The following is a 21,434-nucleotide window of genomic DNA, read 5'->3' as shown; positions in this document are numbered from 1 at the left end:
GGTCTTTAATAAATAACTGTAAACACAGAGAAACTGATGAGTTTGGTAGAATTTAGAAAATATTTATTAAATAGTTGATGTGAAGAAACGAGTCGCAGCGCTGCGAGTTTGTGCCGCGGTGTGATTTTTAGTTTAGAATCATGAAGTTTCTCATTCAGATCAGCTGCATGTCTCGGCTCAGAACTACAGTAAAATACCTGATTGTAAGTTGTTCTGTGTGACACAAAAAACAAACAAAAAAAGAAGCTGTCTTCAATTCTTCTTGTGATGATATCATCCTGCAGAACAGCTGACAATGATCCATAAATTACGCACAACTTTACGCAGCAACAAATCTATTGTCTGCATCTTGCGCAGCTGAGGAATCATCTCAGCTGAGCTGTTCTGAATCAATCTGCTGAGTTGACAAGATTTTTTTCTCAGTGAAAATTAAAAAGATTTCTTAGACAATTCACACAGTTTATTTTCCTCAGCTGTGTGTGCGCTCCGCAGGCCATGGGCTCCGCGTGTGTTTCCAACTACGTGACAACAATATAAAACGTTTACAGTTTACAGACTGGACTTTTAAGGCTGATCTATTTTCTTGTCTGAGGTTAAATGATTTTCAGTCCCGGGGTTCAGTTTCATGATCGTWCGAGTTTAAACAATAATAACTCAAACTAAAATAAAAATCTAACACCGTGTTCAGACGCRCAGAAAACAGAACAGAGTCATATTTCTGTGGATTCAGGTCAGATTCATGACTTTGTGAGTTAAAACTGTCGACTGAAAAACTTTGCGTGGCTGCCGCACATTCTCAAGGCATCGTTGGTTTTGATATATCCCAACATGGGCGTAGAACCTGGCGCACTCAACGTTTTTGTGCGTACGCACCGTTTATAATGAGGCCCCTGGTCTGACATTTAGGAAGATGAAGTGCTGAACTTTGACGAGTTAAGTAAGAATGAAATTGCAAATTTCATTTAAAATAATGAATAGTGCATTGTTATACTCTCTTGTCTTTCATAAATCTTATAAAGGCACAAATTTGAAAAATGTTTATGTTATAGACTGTAAGAATCTGGAGATCTCTAAACCAGATGTGCCCAAAATGGGGCCCGCGGGCCAAAATTGGCCCACCGAGCCATTTGGTTTAGCCCACCAGCAGTTGTCCTGGTTATTAGATTGTAATTATGTTAAGATTAAATATWAAATACAAGTAACTACAAGAGACTTTTAGATTAGATTTAAGCCCATATATAGATTTGCACACTTTATAACACTCAAATTTTAAATTATGAAAAATCCCATGAGTCTTTGCTGCCTGAGCATACGTTGAATTTTCTCTGTGTCCATGGGCTGAAAAAAAAAACGAAACTAAAGAATGTGACCAACCACACTGGCTGCTAGCTTAATCATAAAAAATTAAACAACTTTATTTAAGTATTGAGCATTTCTTATATTATTGCATTTGGCCCGTGTCCCTCAGATTGATTTTAACTTTGGCCCTCTCAGCGATAATGTTTGGGCACCCCTGCTCTAAACAGAGGGGTAGAAAGACAATGGAAATCTGATCGAGCTGAAATTTTTTGAAGAACCAAAATTTTTAGTAGAGTTGAAGGGAAAGAACTTCTCTAAACCATATTGCAATAACATAAATATGGGTATATCAAACTATAATAAAGTGTAAGCAAACATTCTGCAGTGATGTAATGACTATCCCTCTTAATTATACCAACAGATTTATGTAATTTGCAATCCAATCTAKACGATCTTTCCACCTTAAGTTCTCATCAACAATAACTACAAGAAATGTTGTTGATGACCATTTTTTCTCTCCATAYGTTTTATTTGAATATTTTTGCAACAGTCCCAAATTGGGGTGCCTTGAACTCATCTTCTAGTTGTGCCATGAACTCTCCAGATTTTATGTATTTGTTTTTACTTCTGCTAGACTGAACATGCAACTTTAGAGTTCCAAATGTTTATTAAGCATTTTCATGGAGTGTAAGATTAAAAAAATACTTTAAATCTCTGAATCTCCTCAGTGAATAATTTCTCTTCAACAATAATGTTGATCATTTAGACATCCTTAATATAAAATATTCCCTGAAATAAACGAGTGTGCCTGGTTGATCCACTGACCTTGCTGCTGCCAGAGTTTCTGCCACYCATTCATCGTTGTTTTGGGTGACTCGAACAGCCTGTTCAACCTTGTCCAGCATGTCCGGCTGTCCTGCATAAAACGCCACTATAGGAGCCAGTTTGGCTATGCCATCAATCTGACAGTCGGTCTCACAGCCTGCAGCAGAGACAGCATGTTGCTTAAAGTTGTTTTTAATCATACCACCAAGTGATGCATAAATAAAGGAGCTTGCCTGTCTCCTCTTTTCCAGCATCAACATTTTTGAGGAAACTCTTCAGACTTGCTTGTCTCCATGGTCCATCGATAGGCAGCTGAGGTCTTGGTCCTGGTAAATAAAACAAGATCAATCCTCGTTGCCTTATCAGAAGGCAGAGCAATACTTTATAGAAAATTAGACAGTTTTCTTACCTCCTCTGTCTCGGTAAGGATCATTGACGGGTGTGTCATACTCTGATCCCGGTCCAAAGTATTTCAGAGTACGCTGCTTCAAATCATCAACATTTAGACCTGGGGAGGGAAAAAAACAACATTTACATGATGATAATAACTTGAACAGAAGAGACATCTATAGGTGATTATCTCAAGCAGTTAATCAGCAATAAATGGTCATCATCGTGCTTCTTCACCAAAAACTAAAAAAAAAAAAAAAAACCGGAGACCATTTTCTTTAGCTGATTCTATTTTTTTATTAATACTATTAATTTGTGCTTGTTAATAACTTGCTAATAAGTTGTAAAAGTTCAGTACAGTCATTATAGACGTTTATGGAATAATAATACCAAGTGATGAGATGTCCTACCTCCACATTCTGACAGGGACTCTAGCAGGACGTAAGCCTGGTCTCCGTAGCAGCTCTGCTGGCCTGTCTGCCTCCTGTAAAACGGGTTGGCAGACTCAGGGCGAAATTCAGGGTTTGGATCTTGAGCCAAAATCTCTTTCAGCTTCTGAAGATCGTATATCCAATGCAGGGGCTGTGCTAAAAGTGAATCATACTCATAATGACATTTTGATCTTAAACATATGGATCTCAAATTCTGATGATCATTTATGCACAGTTAGAAGTCAGGAAACAAAGTATGAGCAACACACAAAAAAATGTGTTACCTGCAGCATCTGCAACAGCTGATCCTACAATGGCTCCTACAGCTCTGTTGGCCACAGATGAAGCCATCTGCTGAAACACGACAGAAAATTAATTTTCTGCACTTGAATTTTATAATCTGATTATGCTGGGGTGGATAGGACACAGATTATGAGACTTAACCAGCTAGGGGTCTTTGATTGACTAAATGAGGATAAGCCAGGTGAAATCCTACTTGTAAACTGAAAATAGATATTAGCAGTTGAGCGACATATATTTTAAAGGAGAACGACAAACAGCTCCGTGACTGATTGTTTTTAGCTTTAGCAGTTAGCCGCAAAGTGATATTTACTAGCTAATTATCGGACATAAAAAATATTAAATTTAAAACACTGACCTTTACCACGGTTAAAGTTGGTACAATATTTCTGCAGGCTGTTTAATATCTTTTCAGTTAATAATTTAATCTTTACGCAAACATAACACCGTCATTTCCTTGTTATGAAAGTTGGCCCTTTAGCACCGCCCACCGGAAGGGAGTAGATAAACTGGCCCTCCTTCTTCTTTGGTCAACCTTTGAACCTTGTAAATGTAAATGATCAACTTAACATGCTGGTTAGAAGTGTAAAAACACATTGTTTATCTCATCAAGCTTGAACCACTTGAATGCACAGAAGAATTTATCCAAATAAACCAAGTATATTAAAATATGTTTGTTACTAAAAAATAATGAGCAGATCCGAGCGCATTATGTACTGGTCAGAAGATGTAACTGCAGCAGTTTTTTTTTTTCAATTATAAGATTTACTTTTATGAAAACAGAATTATGAAACTTCATGTAATCATTCAAATAAGTTCAAGAGTACAATGCAATATACATTATTAGGGAATATTTATATAGATCAATTATCAATTTATGTTCATTGATTCTGTATTAATACAAGACAAAATACACTAAAATTAAGGTATTGCCTTTAAAAAAAAAACAAGTTTAACATATTAATTAGTGTTGCATGAAACTCACACCTGAAAACAACAAGAGCAGTTTGATTAATAGCACCATGTTGATGTGTTCTCTGACTCCTTTCAATATTTATGGAGATGGTGTTAACAAAAAATGATTTAAAATTTCCAAGACATTTTTCAGTCACTTTAAGAACAACTAAGGTAATGAATGTGTGGACAATAAATTGCTTAAAATCCGTTTGTGATTAAACACCCAATTGTCTCAACTGTTTTGCTAATCTAATGATGACATTTTCCAATTATGAATTAAAAAGATGAAAATGTTTCCTGCATTTTTGACAGTTTTGGGTATGTCAACTCAGATTTTTAAATGTTTTTTTTTAATCTGTTACTGGTGAGGTATGATCACTTCAACTAGATCTGTTACAAAAGGACAACTGATATTACCAACTTTTAAAAACTGTTATGGCCAGAGGTCTTTCTTCTATGTTTAAACTAAAGCATGGAATGACATTCCTCAAAACATAAAGTCCATTTCAAAACTACAGCCCTTTAAGAAGAATCTTGTCTGCCATCTGCTGGACACTTTCTGTTGTGCTCATATTTAGACGTCCTATTTTGCAAATACTGCCTTTTTGAAATTTGGTATGCTTGTTTGTCTTTGTGTCTATGGTGTATAATGATGTGATTGTGATGCTGTATTTCTGAGTGTTTTATGTGCTGCAGAACAGGAACCTGCTGTAAAACAGCAATTATGCTGAGTCAGGCTTGATTTTTAATGATCTTTTCCTGTTAAATAAATCAAATCAAATCAAATCAATCACAAAGGTGTGATATTTGACAGCTGACTATCAAATATGACCCGACCTTTTTTTATAAGTCAAACTGGGCTGAGGTCATTTTAAATGCAGCACAAAACTGTTGTGTCTGAAAACATTTTTAGTCTCAGTTCATATTCCACACGTTATGACGACTGACATTTTTAACCTTGTTTAGACCTTATAATGTAATTGGAACAGAAKATGGTTATGAAGCTGTCACCACATCAGGTGTAAACAAGACAAACTTCAGGCTGACTCACATGGTTTAATTAGATTGTTTACAGTAACACGGTGAACCGCAGCTCAGCTTGGTTTTCCAGCGTTATTGACACCAAACATGTTGGAGACGTTTCATCTGACTGCCTTTCAGCACAGTGCGTCTTTCAGACCTTCCACTTGCACCGAACCTTGTTCTTTCACTGTTGACCCGTCTTGTTAAAGAAAAGATGTGTGTGGAATATGATGCTGTGCATATCATTTTAGCTGATATCTTCCCTTTCAATTTGTAAAGCGACGTGAGTTCAGCTGAAACGTCCTTGCACAGGATGTGTGTGTTTGTGTAGCACAGGGCCTCTGCTCCTGTAAAACTCAATGTTTCACTTTCTCCTTGAGTCAGGGCTAAGTGACACCTTTGCATCGAAGCCTCAGCAGGTGCACCGCCCTCTGCTCCTGCCTCTCCCCATGTCCCAGACTGACCCAGCGCCACATTCTAGCACAGCGCGTATGCCAGCAGCAGCAAATTAGACACCGGCAGCAGCCCCTCCTGATATGTACTTCTCTGTCCCACATCCATTATTTTTAGCTGGGATCCAAGTGTCCATCTTCACTTAATATGGGAAAAGAGTGCCTCATATTTGCAGCCAATTCTTTCTTGGGCACAATCTCAAACTGGTCTAACACACAGCATTATGCACCTTCTCCCTCCATCTCAATCCATCTCCGTCGCTGTTTTTCTGGGTTCTGTTCCTGGTCAGAGGGAGAAAACAGAGCTGTTTCCCCCTCTCCTCGTCTCACTCCACCCCACCTTTACAGGTCTGCAACATACGCTCACGTACACACAAAGTTGGTACCCCAGTAGCCACTTGGGCCCTCCTTATCTTCCCCCCTGCTCAGTTACACCCCACATGGGCGGACACACTCACACCTAGGTCAAACTTAGCCCGGCCCCTCTTGCACCCTGTGTCCCACTGCCAGTTTCCCATGTGGGGTTTGTCATAAGGTGGATCCAGGAGTTGGTCTTGCTCTCTTCTGGGTGACGCGGATTGGAAAGGGTTCTGCAGGCTATCTTTCAGCCCCACTTTTCACTATAAAAAAAACACCTGTAAGTAAGTTTAAATTGCTTCACAGAGGAGCCATGAAGTGGTGGTGGGTGCTTGTGGCAGTCTTGCTGTCAGTCGGGGGGCTGTCACTGGGCAAGGAGAGCTTGGACTTCCCTGAGTATGATGGCAAGGACCGTGTCCACGACCTCAACGCCAAGAACTATAAGTCTGTGATGAGGAAGTACGATGTCATGGTGGTATACTACCATGACCACCCCGGATCCAGCCGCGTCGCCCAGAGACAGTTTGAGACTGAGGAGTTGGCTCTCGAGGTAGGTGGAGCTGAGATCTTTCAATAGGAAGGGGAAGTTAGGTTTACTGATCAGGTAGAACAAAGGTCCAGTAAGAATGCAGACTTACATGTTAAACAGATGTGACTCAGATATTAAAAATCAAATGTCCGACAGAAATGTTGATAAATCTAAATGCGTGTGCCATTTGCAAAAACAGACAGGCTGTCCAGTAACTTCAGTGTTTTTAAATGCTAACAAGAGAAGCTTCCTTGCACCTACAGTACAGGCCAGGTGTTTTGCACAATGTCAGCGCTTGACAATCACACCTCAGAGGACCTCTGTTAGCCTGGACACCGAGGGCTCTCTGCACATTCCTCACAGAGACATTACATCACCATTCATCACCAATCTTCAGCGTCAGCTCTCGAGGCGTCAAACAAGAGCTTATCGGGGCTCCTTCTCAGCTTGCGCAAGAATGTGTATCAAATGTCACATTTACCAAGAACAGCCCTGCTTGCTTTCACATGAAAAGATCCATGATTTATGGGATGTACCAAACCATGCAGCGAGTGTATTTTATGGGACTGGACATGCTTATTGTAGTGTGTAAAGGTTGGCAAACGTGTTGGAGTATCTTGGAAGATATGGAAGGAGGCTTGTGCCTTTTCGTTTTAGATCTGTGTCGAAATGTGACAGCCTTTGTGTAACCTAAAAGTAGCAAGTCACACATACTCTGATAAAATGTATAAGTAGTGAATAAATGTTAAAATGTGCTGATCACTTGATGCCTGCATTTAAAGAAAAACACTGCATTCAAAGATAAACTGACAATAAGTAAAGGAATTTAAAAGGCAGTGATCACACAAGAAACAGCAAATAAAATGAGAAGTAAACAGCTAAAACAGCAGAAGCGTGACGTGAGACAGAGCTCTTGGCCTATCACATCATCTCGTCAGGCTCTGGTGTCTCTGTAAGGGCCAGAAGGGTCTAAGAAGGGGCTGCAGGCCAGCTCTGGAGGTACTAGCCCCAGTAATGCCATCTCAGCTCCGTGCTGTGATTGACACTTGCAGTACTGTACTTGTCAGCGGATCCCTGAACACTGAGCATCACTGCCTCCTGGCCAAAATAGTCCCGGGGCTGGTGTGGCTCCTGAAGCTATATTTATCCTGAGCTGCTTTTGTGGTGGGTAGAGTTCTCCGAAGGCTCCTGTTTCTTCTTAAGAATGTATTATGATTTAGATTTAATGAGGTTTAGGTATTAGTAGGAGGCAACAGCAAAAGGTGCAACATTTCAGAGGTTAAGGTTCTCTGTGTGGGTCGGTAAACGACGCGATGATAGCCCTTTAAGTCATAGTGCTTTTTTTCTTTTGGTCTTTTTAAATGGAGTCCGATTTAAAATGGCCTCTTTTCTGTTTTTATGTTTTAGATTTCATAGTTAGAGATTTTCACACAGATATATATGAACATATCAGTGCAGATGAAAGTCCATATTTTTTTTATATAAAATCTGTGGAATAAACAGCTCTCATATATGTATTAGCATGATCACGTTTTTTGTTTACAAGCTGTTTTTCCGCCCCGTCCATCTGCAACTCCAATCACACATATGTAAATAATCATTTATACAAGAAATTGCTGGACTGCCTTAGTCTGACTATTTATGCTGTAAAAGCAGCTGCTCAAGATCCTTGACACCATTTCCTCACGTGTGTTTGTGTGTTTTTGTTTGTGTGTGCGCTTTTTACCCGTCAAATGCACTAAGACAACTCTGAACCACTTCCTCGGTGCAGTTTTGGCTGGGAGTGCGTCTCTGCAATTGGTGGAATCAGCTGTCAGTCACGAGGCTCAAGTTTCATACAGATTTAGAAAGTGCACAAACAGCTCTCTGAAAAGCAGGCTTTTATGGTAATGAAACTTCTGTCAAAAGATGCACTTCATGGTTTGACGGTTGTTGAAAAGCTGCAAAGAATCCCTGCATATCACACTGTTTCTGTACTAGCTGTTCTGGTCAATTCATATCTCCTTTTATGTGACTTCATTTTTTTTGTTTTGTTTCGCAGCGTGTAGCCCAGGTCCTGGACGAATTTGACGATGAGGACATTGGAGTCGGTCTCATTGATGCAAAGCTGGACAAGGCTGTTGCAAAGAAACTAGGTGAGAATGCCAACAGTTAAACAACTTATTGTGCTTAAAATCCAAGTTTTACTCATTATAATCTGAACTGTTCACACAGACAGTTTCCTTCAGGAGGATATTTTAACAGTGGCACAAGTTAGAGTCTGTTCTTTTTCCAATAGGCCTTGATGAGTCCGACAGCATCTTCATCATCACTGATGACGAAACCATCGAGTACGATGGTGAACTTGAGGCACACACTCTCGTGGAGTTCATCTTTGATGTTCGTGAGGATATAATTTCACTCTCATGACTTATTTTAAAAAAAGGAGGAAAAATTCCTCACATTAGAAAAACATGGGAAGGTGTAAGAAAAGCAAACAGTTTTCTTGTTTACGTTGACTTTTGTTATATTGAAAATGGTAGAAGAAAAAATATTGGTTTGTTTTTTTTCAACTTCATTATTTTTTGTTATTATAGTAATTGATGCCCAAATGAATTAATATTTAATCTGTAAAACATTAGTTCAAGGCTTCTTTTCCAAAATCGGTTTTAGTAAAAAAAAAAAAAAGCATGGAAGCATCAGAGACAATATGTCGACCCTTTGGCCTTCTCATTGAAATCCATCCATCCTTGACAAAGCGAAGGAAACTGTTGACCCATCAGAAACTCCATACTTTTGCTGTGTGTCATTATCGGAGCATTTTTTCTCTGCAAACAACAAAAACCAGAAGAATCATTTATTTACAGGGAAAAAATAAAAACACTGTATTGAAGGCTGCATACATTCAGTTCTTTGAATTACTTGTAATGTAGGACATGTGCTGGAACTTCACTTTCATTTGACAGCTTGTGTATTAAACCATCCATAGTGTCGCTTTCTAGGTCCACCAGAACCTCAAAATATCCCTTCAATCAGTTGAAAGAGACGTGTTAAAAAAACACATCATGAGGAAAAACATGTCACATTATTTTAACGTACAGCGCTGCTTTTGGAGAGAAGAGCAGATAAGCACGTGGTTAAATCATACCTTAATATGGCATCGAATGACTTGAGTTCCACCACTTTCAACCAGACGTTTCGTCTAGTATCTGCGGAGTCTCACACAGGTTTTCCTTTGGTGTAAATATGGCATAGACTGCATCACAATTTCTGAAGTGTCTCTCTTTAAGGGATGCTAAAAAGCAGAGGACATTTGCAGTTTAAAAGCTGGACTTGAATTTACATTAACCTCAATAAAAAAACACAGAAATGTTAAAAAAAAGAAAGAAATTCATCCATCCGTTTTACACACTCTCTTTTGTCATTACAATGCACCTCAACCACTATCAGTCAAAAGTATTGTGGGCATGTAGGACAGAATGGGAGCATTTGATTGACTAAAATTAATATTGGAATACAGGGTTAAGGTTAGGGTTAGGGCAAATCCTTTGCTATATTGATTTCATACACATTGTTATTGCACAAACAATAATAATGTATACTGAGAACCTTTGATCTTAAACAGTTTCGTCATTATCTTGTTGATTTATTGGTAATAAAGATAGATAAAGACAATAAAGACAGATTAAAAATCACAAAGTTTCATAATATAATGTAAAGCAATGCAATAAAAACATTGAAATAAAACAGTACATAAATAATTGATGAAACAAAAAATTATAGTCCAATTTGTTTGCTTTCTATTTGCATTTCCCATGACTTACATTAGTCTCACCCATCAGTGATTTATTCAGGTTATCTGTTCTTTCTACTCCACTTGCTCTACAGGTTCTGGAGGACCCTGTGGAAATTATTGACAACAGCAGAGAACTGAAAGGCTTTGAAAACATTGAAGAGGACATCAAACTGGTGGGCTACTTTAAGAGTCACAAGTCAGAACGTAAGAATACTGTGGTGGCACAATAAGCAAGCAACAGCTTTATAGAGCCCAGATAAGCATTAGTGCTCAATTTACCTTTAAGGAGCTGCTTTATGTTTAAACAAACACGCAATGTTACTTCAGTAATGATGACATCAGTTACACAACTCTCTCAGATGTTACATACTGAAACCACGTTACTGGAACAGTTTAAAGAATATCTGCAATTTCAGATTTTGAGGCTTTCGCTGATGCTGCTGAAGAGTTCCATCCTCACATCAAGTTTTTTGCCACATTCAATCCCAAGGTGAGCAATACGGGTCATTCTTTCCACAGTCAGCAAGCTAACAAAATGTTAAAGATGAAAATCAGTAGCAGTCTTCTCAGAGAAGCCATCGTTGCTGCCCATCACTCAGGGTTACAAAGTCACTTCTCAAAACATGCTTTTAAGATTAGCTTTACGTGAAAAATATTCAAGACAAGAGATAATCCTAAAAGCTGAACATCCCTGCCTGATCCTCCTGGGTAGTACTGGTCAACAGACAGGAAGGAGAAGGGTCAGATTGTCAAATGTGCAGATTGACCAATAGTAGAGAAGCTGACCCAAGAAGGACCAAATAAGGTATTTGCATAACGAGGCAGAAATGCATAAGGTAAAATAAAACCAGGAGACAAAAAAAAGTAAAACAACATAAGGAAAAAAAATACATTAGAAAAAAAACTTTAAAGGGTTCGACACACAGGGAGCAACCAACGACAGCGATTAACGGCTGTCATCGCAACCAGGGTGAAACCCGACACACGAGATGCAGTAGCGACGGCAGCATTGTGAATCGCGCTCTCAAGTCGTTTGTCTTCACAAAATTTGATGGTTTCTGTTGCTAATGATGTTGAAAAACAAACGCACACCAAGATACGATTTTATGAGGAAAAACTTACCAGATAACTTCACCCTGACGCCAACAAATTCCCACAAAGCTGCCTTTTTTAGTAGTCACTTGGTGAAGGGTCATATAAAACTGGAAAGTCTGACAGAGCTAAATTAATGTTGAAAGTGTTAGCTAACTGCAGTGTGAAGCATACTCTCCGCTCATTGATCAGTCAACGAAACCTTCGCTGATTGGTTGTAACTCCAACAAAAGTTGAACATTTTTCAACTTTCATACGTCGCATTGCAAGCTCACGTGTGCACGTCTACATGTACGAGCGCAAAATTTCGCATGCACGATTTTCACCGGTCGCTTGGCTGGAGGAGGGCATTTGATTGTCACCTCATTGCACAAGTGCCACAGGAAATGAATGGAGAGTGAGCGATGTTGCTTCCGTGTGTCGAGAACTTAAGAGACACAAATATATCTACAAGTAAAAAGAAAAAGACAAATATATATATAATTTCAAACAGTATTATTTAAATTATGTGCTAAAACATATCATTTGTTGGAACTAAGTTGGAAAATTAAATATGACTGTCAATGAAATTATAAAACATGAGGTAAAGTTCTCCTTTTTAAAATTATTTGTGTATTTTAAGTTTATTTATTTATTGGGCCATTTCTATTTTTCTGCTTTATTTTTTATTTATGTCAGTTTCAGTCCTCCGTATATGCTGAATATGCTGCATTCAGAGAACACGCTCACTGGTTTTCAGTATAGCTAAAAGAAGTGTGATGTTTTGGTATATGGTGGCAGATCTGAAAATTGTTAGGAACCAAGTTTCAAAAAACATCATTTGAAACGAGCTGGTAATGTTTTTATTGTATCCAAATACTGCATTTAAATAATTCCTTGGTTTTAATAATGCCTAGTGTTATAACTGACTGGTGTAGCTGATTGATGGTAAGATAATGATTCAAAGGTTTTGTTTCTGTCTCACAGGTCGCCAAGGAACTGGAGCTGAAGCTTAATGAGGTCGACTTTTATGAACCCTTCATTGACGATCCAGTGGTCATCCCTGGAAAACCTTACTCCGAGGAGGAGCTGGTGAAATTTATTGAAGACAATGACAGGTAAATCTTATCAGTAGCTATTCCACATCAATCTTCTGAATAATAAGAATAAAAAATCAATTTATGTTAATGGATTTGTGCTCATTAAGGCCAACCCTGAGGAAGCTGCAGCCCCACAACATGTATGAGATCTGGGTAAGAACCTTTAAACTTTTTAGGAAAAGGCTTTGGCGACGTCACAACATTGAATGTTTTCATTTCCTGTTGTTGAAACTGTATCACAAGCACGAGGGCTTGACGTTCTGATTGTGTTCATTTCTTCTATAGGATGATGATGTTGGTGGAGAACACATTGTTGCCTTTGCAGAAGAGTCAGACATCGGTAATTTAAACTAAAAACTAAATGGAAAAAAATCACAAGTAGAAAATTCTGTAAACGTAACAAAAAAATCTTAAATTGTAGCATAAAGTAGAAATATTAACAATGATTCCTTAGATAAAGAGAAAAACTGTTWGATTTAAGTTGGATTGTGATATTCTCTGCTTCTCAGATGGTTTTGAGTTCTTGCACATCCTGAAGCACYTTGCCGAGGATAACACAGAAAACCCTGACCTCAGCATTGTCTGGATCGATCCTGATGACTTCCCTCTYGTAAGAACACGATGCAGAGCAATATGCTCAACACACTGAAAACATAATGGCAAAAAAGAAAAACTGTGCAATACACCTGACAACAGAAGTGCTTTGATCCTGTCTTTTTTTCCCACTTGTAGCTCGTGCCACACTGGGAAAAGACTTTCGGTATTGACCTGTCTCACCCACAGATTGGTGTCATCGAGGCTGATGATGTGAGTAACTTTTTATTACAATTTTTGATTGACTAATTAAATAAAGGATAAATTTTGTTTAAAAAATGTAACAGCCTTAACAAAATAGGACGTTTACCAAATTTGCAAATATCCATCAACATTGTAATATTTTGTGTACTTATGGATGCCTGTGTGATCACCTCTAAAAGCCAAAAATAAACAAATTCATTAAAGGAGAAGATCAATAATGACACAAAAATTTGCATTTACTTAAAAAAAAACCCACAGTAGTAGCRGCTAAATGGAAATAATGTACTGTTTTTTTAAAACCAGTATGAGTCAGATGCTGTTACCATATCTGGTGWAAAACAATTCCCAAATCTTTTATGTGAGTTTGCACACTGTGATGACATGAGGCAGTGGTCTGCATCAACATGGCTGAGTACCGCTCCATGCCCCTTTTGGTTCTGTGATGCTGGCCTCATCTCTAGAGGTTCACATATGTGTGGGACATTGATTGGTGATTTACAGACAGTCAGAAGCATCTTAAAGAAGGACCGGTCTTTGCAGCCATTTTGCAGAACGCTTTTGTGAAGAGTCTTGTCTTAAACCAGTTTTTAAAAAGCCATACAAAAAGACTTGCAATTTATCTCCAATGAAGCATTGAATCTACAAGTGTGCAACTGCTGATAACTACATGCTCTTATATAAAAGTGTTTCTGTGTGTGTTTTGCAGATGATGTGATATTGTGTGTGATAGATACAGGTAGCACATTGTGGCCTCGGTTCAGTTCACAGGACCTTTCAATCACATAATAATTCAATTAATAATTCAACAAATTCAAAATGGGCCTCATTAATGCCAACCTCCTTTAATGATGATACTGTTGAGCTTTCTTATTTCTCAACAAGCCCACCAGCCAAAGAACTTATGTCTAAATATGCTATGTTGTAGTTACACCTTCACAGAGARGTCAGACATGACTTGTGTTTGATTGTTTGTGTGGCTGAGTTGTTTTTGTTTGTTCTTGTTGCTCTGCAGGCTGACAGTGTTTGGATGGACATGGACGAAGGAGAAGACTTGCCGTCGGTCGATGAGCTCGAGGACTGGCTGGAGGATGTATTGTCGGGAGAAATTGATCCAGATGAAGATGATGATGACGACGATGACGATGATGATGACGACGATGACGACGATGACGACGATGATGACGATGACGACGACGACGACGACGATGATGATGACGATGACGACGATGATGACGATGATGACGATGATGACGATGACGATGACGATGACGACGACGACGATGATGATGACGATGATGACGATGATGACGATGATGANGACGATGATGACGATGACGATGACGATGACGACGACGACGATGATGATGACGATGATGACGATGATGACGATGATGACGATGATGACGATGACGACGACGACGACGATGATGATGACGATGATGATGATGACGATGATGATGATGATGATGACGATGATGATGATGACGATGACGATGACGATGACAATGACGATGATGACGATTATTAAATCCGTAACTTCGAATTCAATCTTTAAATCTGACCAATGCAGTTTCAGGAGTCAACATCTACTCCATTGAATCCTCATCTTTTGTAACTATTTCTTATGCCGAACTCGTCCATTCATCAAGATCTCTCTTACCACTCTTGGCATCTCACCAGAATCACCATATTCCATTATTTAATGCTCCTCCCTGACAAATTTTCCTCCATGTGGCAAAACACTCTCTGAGTTGCCACAAAACCGTTATTCCCACTTGTAACACTGTATGGTGCAATAAAAGAAGATATTATTTCAAAACCTTGTCACCTACTGCTATTGATTTTTATATGATTAAAGTTTTTATCTTCCTACAAACTGGAGGGGTTTCACTGTTTTATCCATGTCTGAGGCCATATGTGGTCTTTTGCTGTTTGAACATTTCATTCAGTCATTTTCTTGTTTTCCCTACTACTGAATCGATTAAGTTCAGATCAAAGGGTGCTATAGCAGTCTAATGTGTTGGGTCTCGAACATCACCAGCCTGATATGTCAAGTCAGTATGAAAGTGCTGTTCATCATATGGATGTTTTCTACAATGGTGATTTATGACTACAGCCAGATTCTATTTTTGTAACAAGAAAAAATTTTAAGTCACTGTAAAGTCTTAAATAAAGGACAACTTGGACTGAAATTCAGCAACTGTAATTCTTAAAGAAGTGAAAGTGTGCATGGTTGAAATATTTCTAATTATCAGCCTGTAAAATATTTTTATTTTTCATTGTACACACACACACACACACACACACACACACACACACACNACGATGTTAGAGTACAGTACTGTGCAAACCTGACTTCTCCTGAAAAGCACCTCTGAAGAAAAATTACAACAATAAAAATACTGCATTGCTGTGCCCCACAATACAAGTTTTCAAAAAGAGCTGAAGGACTTCTGCTGGCTTCAATGCCTGGTATTTTTAATAACTAATGTTTTTTAGTGATGTGAGAAGGAATGGCAATATATGAAATTGGTTTTAAGCTTATTTTTTTAGATCTGGTGCAGGGCTGAAAGGCAATAATGGTTTAGTTTTTGACGCAGAGAAGACTGCAGTGTTTCTAAATAGTGCCCGAGGGCCTGAAGATCACATCAATAACTTTCAGTCTTATTCTATAAGCAGAGAGATTTCACCAAATTCTGGAAATCGTTTGATGTTATCAGCTAGTCTAAAGATGATGATGTAATATGCAAAAAAAATTCCATTAAGGATCAATATTCTGAAATTGTTCCACTACTTTTAGACACAGTTCACAGACAAATGAACCTCTGCTGATTATTTCTGATCAACCTCTGTAAAACGTTCATCCCATACTGAGTCCTCTCACCAACCAGTTGCAAATTAACCTAATTGCAGCTGTTTCTTATTTTTATCATTTACTTTGATAGCCTTTTGCCGGCTTTGTTACATTTTTAAGATTTATTGTTGCCTTCAAATGCACAATGAAAATGTACAAATTCTTAGCTCCAGTTGATGAATTAGCTTGTGAATAAAATTTGGATTTATAAGAGCTGCAATTCATTGGATTCTTTTTTATTATTATTTATATTTTACGCAAACTGCCAACTTTTTTCTGAGTTGGATTTGTGAGCATTTTTATTTTAAAACCTAGCAAGAATTAAATAGCTATGTTCTTATTATTACACATGCCGTAGGCTACAGACTTTACAGCTTGATTAGCTCTGCCTTTTCGGCAGTCTACCTGTCCAGACTGCGCATGCGCCAGAACACAACAGGCTCCTCCCCTCTGACAGTGAGCCATGTGGCTATCGTTGGTAAATAAATGCTAAATGTTCACTTCCGCTTGAATATTCTGCGAAAGCTCTGTCCTCCTCATTGCTGCCCCGGCGGACATAATGTCGGCGGGCGTCGTGAACTTGCAGGCGCAGGTGGAGTCGGTGCTGGGGGCGCTGGTCAAGGCGGCTTCTGTGGAGCTCGTCAAACTGTTCGAGAGCAGATACCGAGCCTCGGCCGTGGATGTGGGCCGCACCGGACCCGGAGGAGGGGGAGCGGAGCAAAGCGGAGACTTCGAGAGTCTGTTCTGTGTGTCGAGTTTGGACAGCAAACGCAGCATCGGTGTTCAGGTGGAGGAGGACATCTGTCCGCCGCTGGAGCTCGGTGTGTCCGCTTTTTCATTTCGGTTTGCATGTCTTGCTAAGCTGTTAAACTCCGTGACATTTGCATTTAGTTGAATAGTGAAATATACACGATAGTTATGCATGCACAACGTGTTTCATGTGCATCTCCATTTAATGCATTCATTGGTTATTTCAAGCTGTTTTTTTTTTTTAGTGTTGCACCAAACTTAAGGAATTTTAGCTGCTCTACTTGAACCCCTCCCCCTCTCCTCTGCAGACTCCACTCTTCTCCATGATGTTGGGTGTTTCAGCGATTCCAGTGAGCAGCTGGTGGAGGGGTGTGTCATCACTGCCCCAGAGACCCTCCTGGATGAAGACCCTCTTCGTGCCGACTGCGAGTGGGCGCCTCCGGTCAGTGGGTACCTGTGGAGGGCGCCATGAAACACACAGGCTGTCAATCTGAAGAGCGTAGCACAGAAAGCACCACTTCTCTAATCTTGTTTCCTCCCTGCAGGAATGTGCAGCAAACCCAAACAACACGTTGAACTCTGGTCTGTTTTTTTGTAGAATGAGATTTTTGCAGACACTGTGGATCCAGTGGAGTCCAGCGTCCTTGAGCCCGAATCTCCAGCTGCTCAGACAGAAATGTTGAATGGTAAGACTCTGGCTCTGTCACACTATAACGTTTTAGATAACTTGCACCAAATTTAGGAAAATTTTGCCCAACCCTGAAGATGTCTGCTTTGAAGGTGGAGTAAAAATAAATATATTTGAAGCCTCTTTTAGATGTAATGCTGAAGAGTTGGACAAATATAGGACCTATGTTAAGTAATTTACTCACAAGTCAGCATAAGTTGTCTAAACTTTACAGTGCGATGCGCTAAAGGAACAYTGCAAATCATAGAACCTTGGATTGTTGCTGTTTAAAGGCCCTGTCACACTTTAACATTTTAAACTTATGCTGATATAAGTAAATTTTGTTCATCGTTCAGGAATAAGTTGCATAAGTTAGGTATAAGTTTTGAATAAATTACCCTCTGTTACATTCAACTTTACTTAAAGTGGAACTCCTAATTATAAACGGGTGTCAGGCCAAATTTAAAAATCGTTGGTAATCTAGCTCAGCGCACTTGCAGATCCTTAAAAAGTCTTAAAAGGCATTGAATTAGGGCTGCCACGATTAGTTGACTACTAATCGATTATTAAAATAATCGATGACTAGTTTAATAATCGATTAATCATTTTCATTTTTTGTGCTTTACTTTGTTTTTCTCACCAAACCGCCTTGACACCTTCCACTGCCACATCTGCCTTTCTGTCCTTGACACACATGCACAGTAGTGGTAACTGGGGTAGGCCGTGGACGTCACAATTATACAGACAGGCTCTGGTATCATGGCTATCTGGCAACGGAGCTCAAAAGTGTGGGATCATTTAAAGAAAATGAAAGAGAAACCTGTGTAATATCTGCAAGGCAGAACTTGCCTTCCACTGCAGTGATTTTTAGTTAGCATATAGCTAAAATCTAACGATGGTTATATAATAGCAGCTGCATTCTGGTACGATAAGCTCTTTTATTTATATAATTTATATATGTTTTATATTCAATTAATGTATTATCCGATTAGTCAACTAATCGAAAAAATAATCGGTGATTGATTATAAAAATGATCGTTTGTGGCAGCCCGACATTGAATTCATCAATCCAAAATTAAGCCCTTAATTAGCTTTAAAATGTCTTAAATCAGTCCTTCAAAAGTCTTAAAAATGTTAACACATTGCAAGTAGGATGATTGTAGTTCATCGCAAATATTAAAATAATTGGTAACATTTATTTTTTTTTAAATATTCACATGCAGACATTCCCCTTTGACATCACTTCCTGTTACTTCACATGCAAATATCTCAACTGTTCATCTGAGCAACTTGAAATTTGTTTTGTAAAATGTTAATGTTGTTTTTCCAAAAATGCATTCACTTTTCTTACAAAACATTGATGTCACAGGCACTTRAAGGTTTCATCTACAACAAGTTGTAATTGTTAAGTGTTGGGTGACCATATTGTAAATTAATATTAAAAACTAAAAGCTGCAAAAAATATTTTCAAACTATTTATTGGCAAGTTTAGTCTAATAATTGAAAACATGGATGAAATAAAATGAAACGCATACAAAGCAGAACAAAGCTAAATATATCAAAAGTATGTCCATGTAATATCAGAATTTTCTGAGACAATGAATTTTAGTTTTTCTTTTTTTTTTTTCGGTAAGAGGTTTTTATTTAATAGAATTTTTGGACCAAAATTATCGCAATATATTGCCTTGTTTACAGTATCGAAATATATCGGGATATATTGTATCGTGACCCCTCTGTCATGATATGTATCGTATCACCAAATTCTTGCCAATACACAGCCCTACTATTAGCAATATTTGAATACTTCAACCAAAAATACTTTGATTCATGAGTTTCTGCCAGTTTTTATTTTTATTATTTTGTCATTTGTGTTTATTATGAAATTGGTCTTAAATTGAWTTTCACTTGGCATTAAAAAGTCTTAAACTGAACTTGCTTTAAACTGTAGGATCCCTGCTAGCAGCCACTCATCTTTTTTTGTTTTGTTTTATTTAGTGTTCATCCCTGATCCTTCGAGCTTTTCTCTAGTTGTGCCACCCCATCGTGCACTCTCCTCTTCTTTTTCCGTTCACTTAACTGTTGCACCTGAAAACATCCATGGCCCAAAATCAGTCTTAAACAGTAGAAACATGAGGTAACCCATAAATTAATAATGCTGAAACTGTCCTATATAATAGTTGGACTTTTATACATTATTTATCTGAATGAAACATAAAGTCAGTGGCAGCACCCAGTGGTAATGTTATAACATTGATCTACAAAAGCCATCTAATAATTTTGTACCTGCAAAAAAAAAATTTCAGCTTATGCCTACATACTGCTGATACTTGTAAGTGAATGTGAGACTGAAACACGTAATTTATTTTAAACTTATGAGTACCTTCACTCATACAGAGCACATTGTCAGTTTAACTTATAATGAAAATACATGCAAACAAAATTAATAGAATTCAATGCAAAAAACTATTTTCTTATCTTGCCTGGGTAATGTGTTATGTCTCTGCTGCTACCACAGTTTCTGTAAAGTTCATTGGGTCATAGCACATGATGATCGTTTCTTTCTTGTTTGCTAAGGTTGATTAGCAGCCATTTTGAATTGTGTCGACTCTATTATAGGTTAACTAGTTGCAGATGTACATCCAATAATTACTTTCTGAAAGTGTCTTTAAAATTCATCCAGTGGTTCATGGGATATTTTGCTAACAGCCAGACAGAGATGAGTCCAGTAGTGAATGGCAACATTTTAAACACAAATGTTGCGGATCAGTCTCAGCTACTACCATACCAAACTGAATGGGGTAGCTCCAAAAGTTAATCATATTTGAATGTAAATCCAATAATTACTATCAAGTAATCAATAGTTCCATTAAAGGCTGACTGGTAAATAAGATACACTGTCCAGCCAGGACAAAGGTCACACTGTAATATTTTGTTGGACCACCTTAAGCTTTGATTACTGCACATATTTGCAGTGGTGTTGTTTCCACAAGCTTCTGCAGAGTCACAACATTTATTTCTGTTCAAAGCTGCATTCATGTTTCACCACGATGGCTTGTGCTGCCTGAACTACTTTTTCACAATTTAAGCCTGTTGAATCCTGGCGTTATCTTTTTGAAACATGCCTGTGCCATTAGGGAAGAGATTATGGAATGACTTCTTCTTTAGGGTCCATTATACTCAATCCAAAGCCAAACAGTTGAAATGCTGTCACGTTGTTGCTCTATGTTCATTTTGGCACATTCCTGAGACTCACCATGCCAAGCTCCTGCTCCACAGTCAAAGCCATTTTCTCTATTAGCCTCACTGATAAGTGATTTTCTTACGACTACACAGCTGTTCATATGGGATAAATTTTGTGCCAGCAGGAATTGAATTTGAATTGCTCAGATTCAACCTGAATGTGCATAATTTGAAATTGAATGCATTGGTTTGAAAATAAATTTCACTAAATTGAAACTGAGTTTAATGCTTTGAAACTGAATTTAAAGTTTTGTATCTGAATTAATTTACTTTGAAACTGTATTTTGGTTTATTATTCAGTTTGACTACTTTCAATTTCTGTTCCAAAATTCAGATTTTTGTGTCACATCCTGTTCCTTAAGAAAGCCAGCCAGAGTAATCAAACACAGATCCACAGATTTACGTTTCACTTTAGTGAAGTTTTCCTTCTGTATGTAACAGAGTTGATGCAATCTACCGAAAAATTGACAAAAACAGGCAGTTGTTTTATTGCAGTGATTAATTTTATCTACAGCGGGTAAAATAAGTATTGAACACGTCACCATTTTTCTCAGTAAATATATAACTAGAGGTACTAATGACATGAAATTTTCACCAGATGTCGGTAACAACCCAA

The 21,434-nt window shown here is 38.2% G+C and overlaps 3 protein-coding genes across 6 annotated transcripts in view; 2 read left to right on the top strand and 1 right to left on the bottom strand.

The window, feature by feature from the left end:
• Positions 1–3,714, bottom strand: part of LOC106517902 (crystallin J1A-like) — a 5,455-nt gene extending 1,741 nt beyond the window's left edge. The window contains exons 1-6 of one of the 2 annotated variants that reach the window (XM_014008949.1): positions 3,604–3,714; positions 3,230–3,296; positions 2,925–3,101; positions 2,534–2,632; positions 2,358–2,450; positions 2,125–2,281 (exon numbers count right to left, since the gene is read on the bottom strand). In XM_014008949.1, coding sequence (XP_013864403.1) covers positions 2,125–2,281; positions 2,358–2,450; positions 2,534–2,632; positions 2,925–3,101; positions 3,230–3,296 — 593 coding nt within the window. In that variant the 5' untranslated portion in view covers positions 3,604–3,714. Of the gene's footprint in view, positions 1–2,124; positions 2,282–2,357; positions 2,451–2,533; positions 2,633–2,924; positions 3,102–3,229; positions 3,300–3,603 lie in introns of both variants that reach the window. The other variant, XM_014008950.1, reaches the window with a different exon arrangement.
• A 2,416-nt stretch (positions 3,715–6,130) lies between these two features.
• casq1a (calsequestrin 1a) lies at positions 6,131–15,499 on the top strand. The gene is made up of 11 exons (XM_014008948.1): positions 6,131–6,584; positions 8,605–8,698; positions 8,842–8,942; positions 10,431–10,542; positions 10,755–10,828; positions 12,397–12,527; positions 12,617–12,662; positions 12,795–12,849; positions 13,019–13,119; positions 13,242–13,316; positions 14,320–15,499. The coding sequence occupies exons 1-11, from the start codon at positions 6,348–6,350 to the stop codon at positions 14,833–14,835; spliced, it is 1,542 nt and encodes a 513-aa protein (XP_013864402.1). The 5' UTR covers positions 6,131–6,347; the 3' UTR covers positions 14,836–15,499.
• A 1,016-nt stretch (positions 15,500–16,515) lies between these two features.
• si:rp71-1g18.1 (zinc finger protein 135) overlaps positions 16,516–21,434 on the top strand; it is a 13,400-nt gene continuing 8,481 nt past the window's right edge. For 2 of the 3 annotated variants that reach the window (XR_001310260.1, XM_014008945.1), the window contains exons 1-3: positions 16,518–16,982; positions 17,220–17,353; positions 17,510–17,597. Coding sequence is in view for 2 of the 3 variants with exons in the window: in XM_014008945.1 (XP_013864399.1) it covers positions 16,721–16,982; positions 17,220–17,353; positions 17,510–17,597 (484 nt within the window). In the remaining variant the exon portion in view is untranslated. Of the gene's footprint in view, positions 16,983–17,219; positions 17,354–17,509; positions 17,598–21,434 lie in introns of all 3 variants that reach the window. The other variant, XM_014008947.1, reaches the window with a different exon arrangement.

The sequence above is a fragment of the Austrofundulus limnaeus genome, unplaced genomic scaffold (genome assembly GCF_001266775.1).
Source record: "Austrofundulus limnaeus strain Quisiro unplaced genomic scaffold, Austrofundulus_limnaeus-1.0 Scaffold54, whole genome shotgun sequence".
NCBI lineage: Eukaryota > Metazoa > Chordata > Actinopteri > Cyprinodontiformes > Rivulidae > Austrofundulus > Austrofundulus limnaeus.
This window is presented reverse-complemented; position numbering and strand designations above follow the sequence as displayed.